The following is a 14,549-nucleotide window of genomic DNA, read 5'->3' as shown; positions in this document are numbered from 1 at the left end:
GGAAGAGTATTCCTGTTAATCAGAGGAGAGAAGCTCTCTGGTAAGAATAGCGGGACAAAAAGATGCTTTAACAATGGATTTTGATTGGGTTTGTGAACTGAGATTATATTATGTGAGAGAAGGGGCAGAACTGGATGACCCAGAAATTCTTTTTAGTCTGGTTTCATTTGCTTGGAGTAAGTAAGCAGAAGTGTTACGTGACCTCTGAATTCCTTTCTCTCCAAATGGTAGAGCTTGATGTGTATTATAGACTCTTTCTCCTAGGAAGCACGAGGAACATCTTAGAACGTCAGGAATGAGCATGTACGAATGACCATGTTGGTTCTGTAGACCTGATGTTTTACACATCTGTGCTATATTGCAGAGCGGCATGATGCCCTGTATGTGGTCGGCTCTTTGGATGAAACACTGGAGCTCAGAGGAATGAGGTACCATCCCATTGATATAGAGACCTCTGTAATAAGAGCACACAAGAGCATTGCAGAATGGTAAGAGCCTCGGTATTACTTTTCTGTATCCTTGTATTCTAAAGCAGCAGAAATCAAGCTCTGTGGAACAGCATGCTAGATGGAGAGCTTGCTGTAGAGTGAACTCACCAAAATTTTGCTTAGAAAACTACTGCAGGGAGAGCAACTGAAATGTAATGCCCTTTTTCTGTCACTCAAAAAATAAAAAAAAAAAAAAAAAAAAAAAAAGCCCACACCTTTATCAGAGTTGGTCTTCAAAGTCTGAATGAAACACAAAGAGGGTGGGGCATGAACAGGGCAGCAGAGCACTTGCAGGTTGTGCTGTTGACTGCCCTTACTGTGTCAGGACGAATGCACTTGGATGTAGTAAACACATCTCAAGGATTTCTTGAATGGTATCTTCTAACTTAAATTAGTCTCGTTTGGTCCTAATGGATGATTTACGCCATTTGGCTGTAGGTCCTCTTCAGTCTCAAAGTGGAAGTGTTTACTGGTAGGCTTTGGGAGGTTTTGGCTTTTCCTTTAATAGTTGCTGAAAGTTTACACAAGTACATTAATCTCAAGTGTGCACACACTGAACATGAAATCTTAATGGTTCCCGTTTTAATCTGCAAGTGCAAAGGACTTTTAAACACATGATTGTGTACATGTAAAAGAAAAAGACCTACTTACATTTTGTACACAGACGGTTACAAAACAAGTGGCAGAGAATATCCCAAGAAGTTACAGCTTTAAGACTCTTGATTTATGAGTATTCTCACATTATTGTTATATCACTTGTTCCCATTTGTTATATTGTTCAACTCCTTACAAAATCTATTTCCAGTGAGACTCTCTTTGATAACTAGCTTCTTTTGACTGTTGTGTTGGTTTTTTTCTCACCATTAATATTTGTATCATGCTGACAGTGCTGTGTTTACATGGACCAACTTGCTTGTGGTGGTTGTGGAGTTGGAAGGCTCAGAACAAGAAGCGCTGGACCTGGTTGCGCTGGTAACAAATGTGGTTCTGGAAGAGCATTATCTCATAGTAGGTGTTGTAGTTATTGTGGACCCTGGTGTTATTCCTATAAATTCCCGTGGTGAGAAACAACGAATGCACTTGAGAGACGGATTTTTAGCTGACCAGTTGGATCCTATTTATGTTGCCTACAACATGTGAAAACAGAAAATCACATCAAGGCTAAAGCACCAAAATTAAGGGCCTTTCATTTTCTGTGGTTTTAAAAGCTGTGGAAGACCTTAGGAAAATGGAGATACTAATCTTCACAGACCTTCATCTCTCAGATTGCATCTGCTTTCATAAGTCCATTGTAATGATTTCAGCTGTTTTAGGATGGAGAGATTACTGGAATTCCTGAAGGAAGCTTATTGGAACTGTCATGGACCAGTGTTTTTTTTACAATAATTATGAATGTCAGTACTTGATGCACTGCATAAAAGGACATAAGGCGGGGTAGGAAGAGAACACCAGCTGTGAGGAGGACTCTTGGAAATAATACTGAAAGTTGTGAGTAACCGTTCGGAGTTCACCCTCCGTGTCATTGTTTGCAATATATTGGCAGTATCTGGGTTGAGGCATAACTTTCAAGATTGCACACATCTCTACCATATTCTCTACTGTACTGAAAGGAATTTTGCACATATTTGAGATTTAAAAATGCAGCATTTTTAGTTTAAATCACTGACTTACCCCTATTCAGAAGAAACAAATTCATTCCAATCCAGATTCAATATAACAACAATTATGCTGCTGTTCAGCTTTTTTTTGTACCAAGCGAAAACAAATACTGCAACTGTAACAAGGTTACTCATCGTGCCATGCTGGACTCTGTAATGCTATAAACTTTATAATAAAATATAAATTAATATCCAGTTTTAACTACTTCATGCAGGAGCCTTTACTGCTCTTACTGTCGTAACTTCATGTTAAAGTTGCTTGTTTTCATAGCATTAGCTGTTAATTACTGCCCTGCATAACGCCAAGTATTTGAAAACTCATTCCAAAGCCAATAGTCTCTGAATGATTCGTAGAAATGTTTACAAAGCATGGTCTTACAATATTTTCCCTGAATATCCTGTGCTAAAATTTACGATAGTGATTTTTTTTTTTTTTCCCCACCATGGAAAAGTGTTAGTTAGCTTGTTATGCTGTGGTACAAACTTTCTTCTTTTTTTTTTTTTTTTTTTTTTAATTTTAGAGTTGTATGTAGGCAGCTTTTTTGTTCAAGCTGAAATAGCCAGTTGGTTGAGTCACACTTGACTAATTAAGGTTTTGAAGTTCCTGCCTGATCTAATACTGCAGTGAACCTAATTCAGAAAGAGAATGTGAAGTTACTCAAATACTTCAGGTATTTGAAGGCAAGCACGAGACTAGCAAATAATTATTTTTATAGAGTTGTTAAAGACTTTGAGCTACATGAAATTTTTTTAATAATGCATGAGTTTGGCAAAAGAGCCAGGTTTTTCTGCAAGGCAATTCTGCCCAGATCAGTGCCTAAGAAAGATGGATGTCCGTCTCCCGATACAAGGATATCAAATTGACTCCTGGTCAGATAGACTATAAAATCTTCAACAAAAAGCTTTCGTATATAGTAGTTCTGTGCCCTACTTGTGTTTGGCTGTGGTGTATTATACAGCTGCATACTCTATTATGACTGTAATTATGTACAGAACTTGTGTAACTTATTAAGTACAGCAACCTCTTGCAGTGGACTTCGGGATGCCCCTCACAACAAGACAGCTGGCAAAAGGAAAGAACTACCTAACCCCCATTTTAATGTTGTAGTTTTTTAGCAAATAAAGCATTGTAAGATTTTTGTATTGAGATATTGATGACAGTGAGACAAGTTGCCTTGTAAAGTAAATCTAAAACAAAAAGCACATTAAACATTTCAAAACAGCTCTTGAAAATCTGACTTGCTCAATGTTGAAACTGACGCTGTTGGAGAAGCTTAGCTTTCTTAACGCCCTTTTCCCCGGTGTTTTGGTCAGTTTAATGTCTGAGGAGCTTTTACTGGTCAATTTCATTCCGGTTGCTTTATAATTAAAGCAACTGCACATCCTCAAGGCCTGGATGTTCCCGCATTGTGTGTATTTCCAGTACCCCATGGCAGTGCTCTCCGGGCTCTGGCTTACCTGCCCTGCCCGTGGGCCCTCCCCGCCGCAGCGGGCACCGGGCCCACACCGAGGTCTCTGGGAACGGGGGCAGCGGGGGTCACGCCCCTCCGCAGCGCGGTGCTGCTCGTCTCGCACAGCGCAGCCCCGGCCGAGGCCCGGAAAGCCCAGCTGGCTCCGCGCAGCGGGGAGACGGGAGCAGCCCGGCACCAGGGCGCTGCCCAGAGCCGCTGCCGGCCCGCCCGGCAGGGAGCGCAGCCGCCCCGCAGAGCGACAAGATGGCGGCCGCTGCCTCGGGGCGGCGTTACCCCGCGCTTCCTGACGTCAGCAGGGCGCGCGGCGGCGCGTGCGCGCGGTGCCGGGCCGTGGCGGCCGGCGGGGCGGCAGCGCCATGGGGCCGGCGGGGCCGGCGGGGCCGGCGGGGCGGCGGGCGGGCGGCGGGCGGGGCTTGGCGCGGGGCGGCGGGGCGGAGCGGCCGCACGGGTGCGAGCAGTGCGGGAAGGCCTTCGCGCAGCCCGGCGCCTTGGCCAAGCACCGGCGGGTGCACACCGGGGAGAAGCCGTACCGCTGCCCGGTGTGCGCCAAGGCCTTCGCGCTCTCCTCGGGGCTGGTGCTCCACAAGCGCACGCACACCGGGGAGCGGCCCCACGCCTGTGCGCTCTGCGGCAAGGCCTTCATCTCCTCCTCGCACCTCGCCCTCCACCTGCGCTCCCACACGGGCGAGAGGCGGTACCAGTGCCCCGTCTGCGGCAAGCTTTTCCTCCAGTCCTCCCACCTGGTGCGCCACAAGGCCATCCACAGCGGCGAGCGGCCTTTCAAGTGCGAGGACTGCGGCAAGCTCTTCGGGCGCGCCTCCCACCTGGCGACCCACCGCCGCGTGCACACGGGCGAGCGGCCGTTCAAGTGCGCACAGTGCGAGAAGGCCTTCACGCAGAAGGCCGGGCTGGTGCTCCACGTCCGCCTGCACACCGGCGAGCGGCCCTACCGGTGCGACAAGTGCGGGAAGAACTTCCGCTCCTCCGCCCACCTCGTCTCGCACCAGCTTCTGGAGTCAGGGGAGAGGAACTTCAAGTGCGCCGCCTGCGGGAAGGCCTTCAAGCAGGCGTCGTCCCTCAAGCAGCACCTGAAGACCCATGAGGCGCGCGAGCCTCACTGCTGCTCGGTCTGTGGCCGAGCCTTTTCCAGGTCCTCTTACCTCCAGCTTCACATGAGAACGCACAGCGGTGAGCGGCCGTACCACTGCTTGGTTTGCAACCGGACGTATGCCAAAATTTCAACCTTTGAAAAACATTGTAAAAGGCACCAGCAGGATGAAGAGCGGCCTGATGTGAGGCCCAGCGCGATGACCACCAGGGCAAAAGCCCTGGCCGAAAAGAAAAAGCAGGAGCAGAAACGGCAGCGCCGAGATGACTGCCTCGTGCAACCTCAGCAGGCTGACCCAAAGCAGCAGCAGGTGGAAAAGCTGTAAAATCATTAAAACAAGAACCGTTCCTGGGCCCCTGCAACATGGCTTGTGGGAGGTGGGAGCTTCTGGTTTAATTTTTAACAAAAACAACAATGACATGCTGCACCAGCATTACTCCAGAGCGTATTTCCCAATGAGATTCTCTCTCTGCCGCAAGGCTCAATGCAAACACTTCTCCAGGGCGCAGCAAGGTACTTAAAAGTCCGCTGAGGTCCCCCGCAGTCCGGGTGGCGTACAGAACGCTGCGCGGTTACAGGGGGTTTCCACCCTGTTTGCAGGCCCCAGTGGTTTTGTTTCATGTCAGCAGTGTTTGCTAACGCAGACTTCTGGGGATTCCTGACCAAAGCACCTGCTTTTACCCAGATTGAAGGAGGGATGATGGTTCTTTGTATGCAGAAATAAATTAAGTTGTAGTCTTTTAAGCGAAGGCAAAGGTTTTGGTTGAAGAGGCAAGAGAGTTGGTGCACCTACAGAAAACAGATTTGTACCAACAGTGGGTTTAGGAAACAAGTAGGAATTTATCCTGCAAAACAGGATTTGTTTTTAAAAACACTGTACATAGCAAGAAAATAGCATCTTTGAGCCTTTTCTGTTTTTCTCACTGTTAGTTACAACGAGGCATTGTACTTGGCATCCAGATACTGCTGTGTATGAAGTATGTTTAAAGCACGGCAGATTTATTGCCAAGGCAACTCATCTTTCTCGAAACTAGTAAAGACAGGTGCCAAAAATCTGTAACTCATCTTGACTGAGTTTGACTTTTGAAATCCCAGATTGTAGTAAAGGTACAAGAAATTTTTATTTTATTTTAAACCTGACTTTTGGGAATGTAAAATATAGTGACAAGGGAATTCTAAGCCTTGTCTCCTGAATTAAACTGCTGTAGCTGATTTGCTGGCTAGTCACCATGCTGAGGGAATAAGGCAAGATGCCACGAAAGGGTTGCTGTCGAAGCGGAATGTTTCAGATTTATTCTGGGGTACAAGATCGGACTCCAGTGAGTACTAAGTAATTTTGTAAGCATTAACAAAATGGCCTTTATTACAGCAGTGTTCTTCATGAGCCAGCACTTTGTACTGACTTTCGATAAGCTTTATGTCATTGTAGCAACAGTACTATGAGCTTCTTTACATCCTTATTTATTGGTTATTGTTACCCAGTAATTTATTATGACAGAAAAATGGAAGCAGTGAGTTCCGCTTTAAGTTCACATTCCTGATTTTCTGTACCAAGTCCCTGATTATTTTAATGCTATTTCCCTGCCATTGTGTGAAAACACGTATTACGCACTTTAATGATCTTTTTGGATAGGCTTCTGGTTTTGGTTTCTACAGCATGTTCACAGCTTTGCTTTAAGGCCAAAAAAGGAATTTTTCAAAAGCTTGCACATTTAAAGTATTGCAGTGTATCAGGCCACAAATCACGTTGGTAGATGATAGATCTGGATTACATCTAAGAACTAATTTATAGCTAACAAAACTGCATTAAATAATTCTTTAACTTTTTGTACTTCAGGATTTCCTTGGCGCTGGGTATACTGAGATACAACTCTTCTTGTTGAACTGATGGTTTTGTATTCAGCTGATTAATATACTTTATATATTTATGTGGTCAGATATTTCAAATGAGATCTATCTAAACCAGTGTTTCTCATCATGACAAATTCTAATGTAAATTTTTGCTACAGTCTTGAGATTTTGGGTTGTGACCAGTCATGTTGTTAGGAGGAACTAGACACGCTGGGTTTTATTTCCAGTTCAGTTATGCCAGTGCCACATAAGCAGAGTTCTATCTTGTTTTGTATTTCAGTACAGGTTATTAAAATAATACACACTGCTCTCTTTTCCTGCAGTCGCTTTTTTTCTTTAATCCTGTTCTCACCTAAATATAAAAGTTTGCTTATGGAAGTGAAAAATATTTGCTAATTTTCTAGCATTCCTTGAAACTTAGCTTGCAAAGGTAACTGCAAAATAACGATTTCTCTTTCATTTCTGGCATTTCTCTCTGCCAGATGTGGACAGCAGTGCCCTGGTGGTTCTGTCTGTACCTGTAACATGGCATGCCTACACGCAGAACCAAAATTTCGGTGGGAAGAAAATGTAATAGTGGCCTTTTAAAGATCAGTTGTATGTTGCTCCTTTAATAGTTTTGGAGGTGTTTTGGTTTATTTTGCTTTGTTTAACAAGCTTCCCATTTTTTTCTTCTAGTTTCTTCCTCTGTCAGCTGTCTTCCCCCTGCAAGCAGAAGTCCACTCTGTCTGGGATGCAGGGTGAACTCAGACTTTGTATGGTGAAATCCAGCATCAAGAATATTTCGGACTGGGAAAACGGAAAATGCGCTCTAATGCCCTGACTGTTGCATTACAGTCAGTAAGGCCAGGCAAATCCTTTAGATTTAATATCTGGTAAGGGAATAAGTTCAGTCCATGGAGCACTCACAGAAATGCTGCCGCTTTCTTTTGAAATGTATTTTTCAGCTTAATGTACAGAGGGAGCAGGAATGTGCTTTGATGTCGCTAGACTGCCAGGATGGAGAAGCATCTCTCAGTGCTGTCGCAGCTTGCAGCATGGAGTTCTGAGTGCACAGGAGACGTGCCCCAGCAACACAGTGCTTTGCTTACACACTTGCTTTACTCCATTCAACAAGGTCAGGAATGTTCCTCCTCTGGGGTCTGTAGAAGTCCACATCTGATTTGTGGAAAAAGCATAATTCATTTTCCTTTTTAAAATAAGTTATTTTTCTTGCTGTCAGCACATGAACTCTGCTGTTGAATGGTTCAGCCTGAATGCACTTCCATCAACAGTTAACAGCATGAATTTTTTTTTTGGATGTGCTCACAACAATAATCAGCAGTCCCAGTAAGATTAGATCCTCTGTGGAAGAACATTTTTGTGAGGATCTGGTACAGTAATTTTGTCTGGTGCTGGTAATTTTATGTCTGATCCAGAGGGTTCCCCTTCACAGACGCTGTCCATCTAAATTATCTGGGAAGAGTGCAGGTTCTAACCTCCCAGAGCAAAAAGGAATGGCAGCATTTTTAATTAGGAAAATGTAATTCAGCAGAGCTCCAATGCAGCATGTATGAACTAAATCCGCCCCAGTCTGTTGCTTTTCTAGTTTGCAAAGTTAATTGGACTCTTGGGCTCTTGCTGTTAGTGTACTTTCTTTGCTTCATTTTTAGTACTTTTGGTAAGTAGTTCTTGTCTTGACAGGGCATTTAATATAAGAAACCATCTGTTGGTGCCCTTCCTGATGGGAAATTCACCTTTATCCTCTTCTATAGGCAGGCAAAAGTGTAACTGACAAATGTGTCCAAACGTCAGGTAGGCACTGGTAGTGTAATGCTGCTGTTTCATCCTCGGGCAGCCTCTGAGGGCCCCAAGGGTCCCACAGCGCAGACCCCAGAGCTCCCTGTTACCAAACCATCATTCTGCAGGTTGTCACACGCCAGTCTGCACTGATGGCAAAAATGTGGATTTTCTGAGCGCTCCTGGGATCGATGCAATGTCAGATCGATGTAACCAGTGCCAGTGAGCTAAGAGCACACACACCTCTGGTACCCAGCAGGCACATCTGTTGCATGAGGTGGGGGCATAACTAAAAATTATTTAATAATGTCATTAGCCTCTCACCTTCCCTTCCTGAAGGCTGAACTATCCCTGCTAGAGCCTGAAAACCAGTGGTGTCAAGACTGGCACTTCTAAGTATCTACCCTGTCGTTTCAGGGAGGCTAGCCAGTTGCTTTAGCCTTTTGAGCCTCCTTCAGAGCCAGCTGTGACGTCTTCCTTGCAAAGCTCTGACACCTGCTCTTTGGTCAGCCCCAAGGCTTGAGGGATTTTCCTTTTTCCCCAGAAAGCCTCCCCGCGCTTCTGAGCCATTCACAGTGCCACCCAAGCCCCTTGTCATGGCAGCATCCTTTTTCTTGGCTGGATGCAGGGGGCTTCCGCAGTCCGTGGGGCTGTGGGGTGTTGGCAGAGGTGCTGTGGGTGGCTGGCAGCGGCTGTGCCCCCGCGTGCGAGCAGCAGTGTGCGGTGGTGGGTTGTTGGCAGAGGCGGTTTATGCTGGGTGCTTGGGCTGGTCTTGCCCAAACTGCTTTGCCGGCCTCTCCCACCGTGCCAGTGTGCGGCTGTCCCCACAGTCCGCGCTCTCAGCTGAGCCACCACTTTGTGTCAAGAGCGGGACGCCAGGGGAGCTGAGCTGCAGTGCAGGCCGGGTGGTGCTGAGGGCTGTGACCATGCAGTCTCTGTTTCAGGAATTTCACTTCGGGAAACCTCTGCTTTCCTCGCTGACTGGGGAGGAGTGTTCAGGGCTTGGTGGCCTGTGCACCACATATGGCACCGCTGGCAGTCAGGGTGCTCACCTCAAAGGAAGATGCGCTCTCTGCCTCCCTGACAAGAGGCACCAGCTCTGCTGTGCTGTCTCCTGTGCCAGGTAAAGCCTCTCTGTGAATTCCCAGTAGTGGCATTACCAAGTCAAGGTCACCCTTCCTGCCAGAAACGTGCACAGTCACACTGCGTCACTCCCTGCTCCTGCTCTCATTGCTCGCCGAGGGAGAGGACGGCCTGCTCCGTGTCTCACCGGCTCTGCCAGCGTTCAAGCCGCGTGTTGCACCTACAGCTCTTCGCCACTGCGATGCTGTGCAGAGCTGCTGAAAAGGCTCAGTCTCAGGGAAGGGTTTCTCATCCATGTCAGCACTGCTGCTGCAGTGAGGCAGAAGGCAGGTGGGACTTGGAGACCTGCCAGACAACCTCACCGGTAGACCCTTGTGCTGAAGCATCAGAGCCCTCTGCTGAACTCAGGTTCAGGCTCAAGAGAGGGTCGTGAGAGTCCCCGCTACTCTGCCTAACCCTGGGGACACTGGGACAGATGGTGTCCCCACCCATTGTCCTCATACGCTGCCCCAGGTCTGTACAAGTGTTTGAAACAGCTGAACCGAGAACCGATGGGAATGTTAATGTAGTGGAAGTTTCTTGGATGCTAAACAGGTTCTCCACAATGAGCACTACCCTGGGCTGGAAAAACTGCTTTTTTAATTCTAGATGGAGTACAAAGCGTTGTCTTTCTTGTATGCGTGTCTCTGCTGAGTGTCCCCTTCCACAGCTTGGGAAGCAGATGAGAGCAACAAGATGGCCCATGTCTGAAGACATGTCATTTTGCATATTAAATTGTTACAAAACACGGAATGAGGTAAAAATGACATCATCATCTGCAGGCATCTTTGTCATGAATTTGTTGCTATAGATGTTGCCAGCCGTGAACGCCTAACTCACAGGTATTGCTGAGCTGGACAGCAAGTGCAGGCTGAAAAAGGCATGCACCTAGGCTGCGGGGATGTGGTCCTAGGTTCAGTTTTGGCTCTGCAAAGGCTCACCACTGCAAGCCCCTGCATGACCCTGGCAGCAGCAGACACATCCTGAACAGCAGCAGTCGCGCAGAGATGAATTGCGCTCCTTTGGCCTTGCAGATACATCTGCCAGTTAGTACAGCCAGGCAGAACACAGCGGTGGTGACAGCCTTGGGCTGTTTGGCCAGCCACAGTGATGCCAGGGAGGAGATGAAGGGTTGATGCCCAACAGGAAAGAAACCCAGGGGTGTGAGCCACAGCAGTGCTTCAGGCTGCGTCCTCCAGGCTTCCCCTCTGACACCGAAGGGCAGCTGGGGAGCTGCACACAGCCCTGGCACAAAAGGACACGTTTTTCACCGCAGACCAATTGCGGCCCAGAGACCAAACCAACATTTTATTCTCACCATTTCCACGCATTCTGGAGGCTGTGCCTGGTCTACATTAACACACTGTGGTCACACGGTACAGATCCCCCCTTCCCTTCTGACTGAGCCTGGAGACCTTGCCAAGGCACATCCCAGGCCCAGAAGCTGTCCCCAGCCCAGGAGCCTCGTATGCTTTCGCTTCCAGTTCTGCAGGCTGCTAAGAGCAGGATTCATTGACATGAGAAAAGCCTGGGCTGTTAGATGGTTATGCTTTGCCTTTCAAGCCAAGGGTATCTCAAAAATGCGTGGGCTCTGCTGAGCCCCTGTGACGGGCCAGGGGCTGTGCTGCCTGGGTTAGTACCATGCACAGGGTGGTCAGAGCCCACAGGAATCAACGGGAGCCTTTCTGTTCAGGCCAGTGGGCTCAGAACCATGTTTCTGTAACCAGCCCTTCTGCAATCACCTTCTACTTCAGCCCTTGAATTTCCTTTCCCTTTGCAAGCAAGCTTGGATTGCAGCGTCCGCCTGCCTCCAGCCCCATGCACGTCCTTTGCATACAGCAGGAGGGAAGGAGCTTGAAATAAGGCATTCAGACACCGCATCCAGCCAGGTGGGCACTGGCTGACAGGCTTTCCTGAGCCGTGTGGGTGTTTCTTGTTCACAAAGCCGCAGAACTTAATAAGCTGCTTAAGTCTAGCACAAGCTTAACTCCAAGAAGCCCCCGATCACACCCAGTCTTTCTCCTGGAGGAGTGATGCTGCTCTGCATCTCTCCGGCATGAGCAGGAGGTGCTCACCTGCTTCCCACCAGCTCACTCATGCTCAAAGAACTCATGGCAAGCAGCGGTGACCATGGCAATGAAGGCTACAAACTCCTGGAAGTCGCACTCTGCATCCCCATCGCTGTCCAGTGCCTCCATGACTTTGTCCACAGTCTCCTGGTCTTTGATCTCCTGAAGGGACAGAAACAGGCAGCCAAAGCTGGGGAGGATCAGACTGAGGCCCAGGCAGTAACAAGTCCCCGCTTCTCAGGAACTCTCATGGCTGAATCTCCGTTCAGACACATCCCAAATAGCTGGTGCCTGTTTCCCATCTGCGTTGGCGCACCGCTCTGCACTTGCAGCAGCAGCTGTGCAACAGCAGTCCTCCTGAAGCAGGATTTTCAGCCACAGCTGTGCTGCTGGGAAGGCCACCTTGAGCCCCTTGGGGCAAGGCTGCCCCCCCCACCCCTTCCCAGGGAAGGATATTTCCCTAGTATCCAACCCAAACCCCAACCTCCAACACAGGGTGTTGCCCTTGTCCTGCCACCCGCTGCTCCTGCAGAGCTGAGGCAAAGTGTTTAATGCACTACTGCATGAATAACCCCCTTCCCCTTCTCTTGCTTCGCGTGGGAGACGGAGTTAGCGGAGCCTGGCAGCTGCTCAACGCGGCTTTCTGCGCCCACCCAGCCATGCTGTGCGGAGGGCAATACTTACGCCAAGGAAATGGGTCAACTCGTTGTTAATGAGTTCCTTCAGTTCTGATTTCTTCAGCTTGTGCTTATCTCCCTCCTTCCCTGAGTACTGGTGGAAGGCATCAATGATGGCAATCATGGCTTTCTCCAGCTCAGACATGATCACAGCGTGGCCCTGAGGTCAGAGGGAGTGATGGGTGAGTTAGCCTGGGCAAGTTCCAGCAATGCCTTTTGCTTTGCAAGCACAGCCACCCCAGGACTACCCCCGTGCATCAGCAATGCTGAGGCCCTCACTGAAAACGTGCTGCTGAAGGGCCACCACTACCAGCTCTCGATTCAGGGAGGAAGATGAGAGACCTTGGCTCTGCCTCTGAGAGCTCTCGAGGAGAGGAGAGCCACAGTGTGAAGAGTGCCTGGTGTGGGACTGTCACATGCCGGGAGCCGACACATCCCCCGGGCTGATGTGAGTTTGGGTCTCTGTGTGAGCAAAGCACAGGGGAGGAAACGAGGAGAGGCTGCAAAGCCCTGGCAGCTTCCAGCAAAGTGCTCCTGCATTTTCCGCCTGCGTGGACCTGGCTATCAAGGCGGCATGTCACTTCACCTCTTCTTTCTCCCACTGCTTAACCCATTACTTTGTTCTCCTTGCCTGGGAGAGGGGCAGGCAGGGGTTTCATTTCTGCACATGGAGTTTCAGAAAGGTTTTGCTGTCCCCTCTCCGCAGGTGCTCTTGCCCCTGCCTTCCTTGCCTGCAAGGCCTGGCTCCAACTGAGTAGCCGGGGGACCCAGGGCCAGAACCAGTGGCACAAAATAAGCACATCTCCTCTAACCTCCCTCCTCCCACACTTGATCTGGAGACCCTCTTGGGAATGTTAATCATCGGGATCGCAGTGTTTCCTGCAGATTTCAGAAAGAGGCAAACCAAAGAGACTGACTGAAAAGGGAGATGCAAAACCACCTTCTGAAAAGCTGTCTAATGCACTGATGGTGGGGAGAACAAAAAAAGCCTTATTGTCTGGCACTTGGTTAATTCACACCCCTCGGATAAATGTCTCCTTCCCTGCAGCCTGGCTCCTGTTTCGCCACCGCAAGGCCTGCTGCTGGAGGCACTGAATCTCATCCTACAGCCTGACTCAAGCTGACTCCCTCCCCTGTGCACCAGTCAGCGTCCAAACTGCAAAACCGTTTCCAGTCAGGTAGGAAATATTCCTGAAGCACTACATGCATCCATCCTAACGGCCCTTTGCATGCTCGTGCCCTGAGCCAGCTGCCAGTGGCGCTGCCTGCTTCCCCATCCGCAAGGCTGAGGAGCGTTCCAGCTCCCCGCCCGCCTCTGCTTTAGCGGCGGAGCTCGGAGCTGTGCCGGTGCCCCCGCACCACCCCTCCCGCAGCAGCGGCCCACCTGCTCTGGCAGCCGAGCACCTGCCCCGGCGTCCCCCAGCCCCTCTCACCTCCCTCTGCGGCGGGGCCGTGGCACAGCAGCGCGGGGCGGCCGGGGCTCGCTGCCTTCTTATGGCCGGGGGCGGAGAGCCCGGGCCCTGCGGCAGCGCCCGCGGCACCAATGGCAGCGGGGGGCGGGGGGCCGAGCCGGGCGCGGGGCCGCAGCGCAGGGCCGCGCACACAGGGCGCATTGACGCGCCGCAGCCCACGGCCGCGGGCGTGGGCGCTGCCGCAGAGAAAGGCGCTGTTGTGGGACAAGACGTCGCTGGGCAGTCAGCAGGAGAGCCGGCCTGGCCGCACCGCGTGTGCTGCGGCTCTCGCTCACAGCAAAGGCGATGAACCGTGAGCCCTGGCTGCACAGGCGTGGTCAGAGCTGGGCTGGGGGCCCCAACGCCTGCCCCGAGGTGCCCCACAGCCACGGCCGTGGCCAGAGCCAGGCGTGTGGCAATGGTGGCCCGTCCCTGTCCCTGTGGGCCCTGTCCCAGGGCTGCAGCACCCTCTAGGGCAGAGTTCTCCTTGGCATCTGACGGGAACATCCATCGCGGCATCTTGTGCCTGCGGCCTCTTGTCCTGTCACGTGCACCTCTGAAACAGGTCTGGCTGTGTCTTCTCTGCCACCCCACAAGTCTGGGGGACAGTGGCACCCTTTTGGGGGAATTGCAATCGTATCGGGCTGTGCGTGCTTGAAGGACAGAGCTGGCAGCAGCAGCAGCTCCTCCCTGATGCCTGTGGGAGGAACAATGCCCGATTCTGCAGCCTGCCTTACCAAGCCCTCACAAAAAGCCATGTCGAGTGGCTCAGGGTTGTGAAGGTGCTCTCACAAGGCTGTCACCTGACTGGCAACTGTGACACCTCCCTTTGGCTGGGGGGATGGTAGGAACCTCCTGCCTGTGTCTACCTGTC

General features: G+C 50.1%; 3 protein-coding genes and 1 long non-coding RNA gene across 9 annotated transcripts in view; 2 read left to right on the top strand and 2 right to left on the bottom strand.

Annotated features, from left to right (window-relative positions):
- The window catches only part of DIP2A (disco interacting protein 2 homolog A), a 122,039-nt gene extending 118,669 nt beyond the window's left edge, over window positions 1-3,370 (top strand). For both annotated transcript variants that reach the window (XM_056350544.1, XM_056350545.1), the window contains 2 exons: window positions 365-488; window positions 1,376-3,370. In XM_056350544.1, the coding sequence (XP_056206519.1) occupies window positions 365-488; window positions 1,376-1,628 (377 nt within the window). In that variant the 3' untranslated portion in view covers window positions 1,629-3,370. The remainder of the gene's footprint in view (window positions 1-364; window positions 489-1,375) is intronic.
- LOC130154462 (uncharacterized) lies at window positions 329-1,489 on the bottom strand. The gene is made up of 3 exons (XR_008823749.1): window positions 1,350-1,489; window positions 704-999; window positions 329-454 (listed from the first exon to the last, which is right to left on the bottom strand). It is a non-coding gene; the product is annotated as an uncharacterized LOC130154462 (long non-coding RNA).
- A 234-nt stretch (window positions 3,371-3,604) lies between the features above and the next one.
- On the top strand, window positions 3,605-6,885 carry LOC130154459 (zinc finger protein 239-like). Its single transcript, XM_056350547.1, has one exon. The coding sequence runs from the start codon at window positions 3,975-3,977 to the stop codon at window positions 5,049-5,051; it is 1,077 nt and encodes a 358-aa protein (XP_056206522.1). The 5' UTR covers window positions 3,605-3,974; the 3' UTR covers window positions 5,052-6,885.
- Window positions 5,264-13,936, bottom strand: S100B (S100 calcium binding protein B). Of its 5 annotated transcripts, none has more exons than XM_056350549.1 (4): window positions 13,658-13,936; window positions 12,232-12,384; window positions 11,554-11,709; window positions 5,264-5,515 (listed from the first exon to the last, which is right to left on the bottom strand). In XM_056350549.1, the coding sequence occupies exons 1-3, from the start codon at window positions 13,835-13,837 to the stop codon at window positions 11,569-11,571; spliced, it is 474 nt and encodes a 157-aa protein (XP_056206524.1). In that variant the 5' UTR covers window positions 13,838-13,936; the 3' UTR covers window positions 5,264-5,515; window positions 11,554-11,568. The 5 variants fall into 5 exon arrangements, with proteins under 5 accessions (XP_056206524.1, XP_056206525.1, XP_056206526.1 ...); XM_056350550.1 differs by lacking the exon at window positions 5,264-5,515 and adding an exon at window positions 10,073-10,185; XM_056350551.1 differs by lacking the exon at window positions 5,264-5,515 and adding an exon at window positions 10,235-10,723.
- Window positions 13,937-14,549: the final 613 nt, after the last annotated feature.

The sequence above is a fragment of the Falco biarmicus genome, chromosome 8, assembly GCF_023638135.1.
Source record: "Falco biarmicus isolate bFalBia1 chromosome 8, bFalBia1.pri, whole genome shotgun sequence".
NCBI classification, from domain to species: Eukaryota; Metazoa; Chordata; class Aves; order Falconiformes; family Falconidae; genus Falco; species Falco biarmicus.
This window is presented reverse-complemented; position numbering and strand designations above follow the sequence as displayed.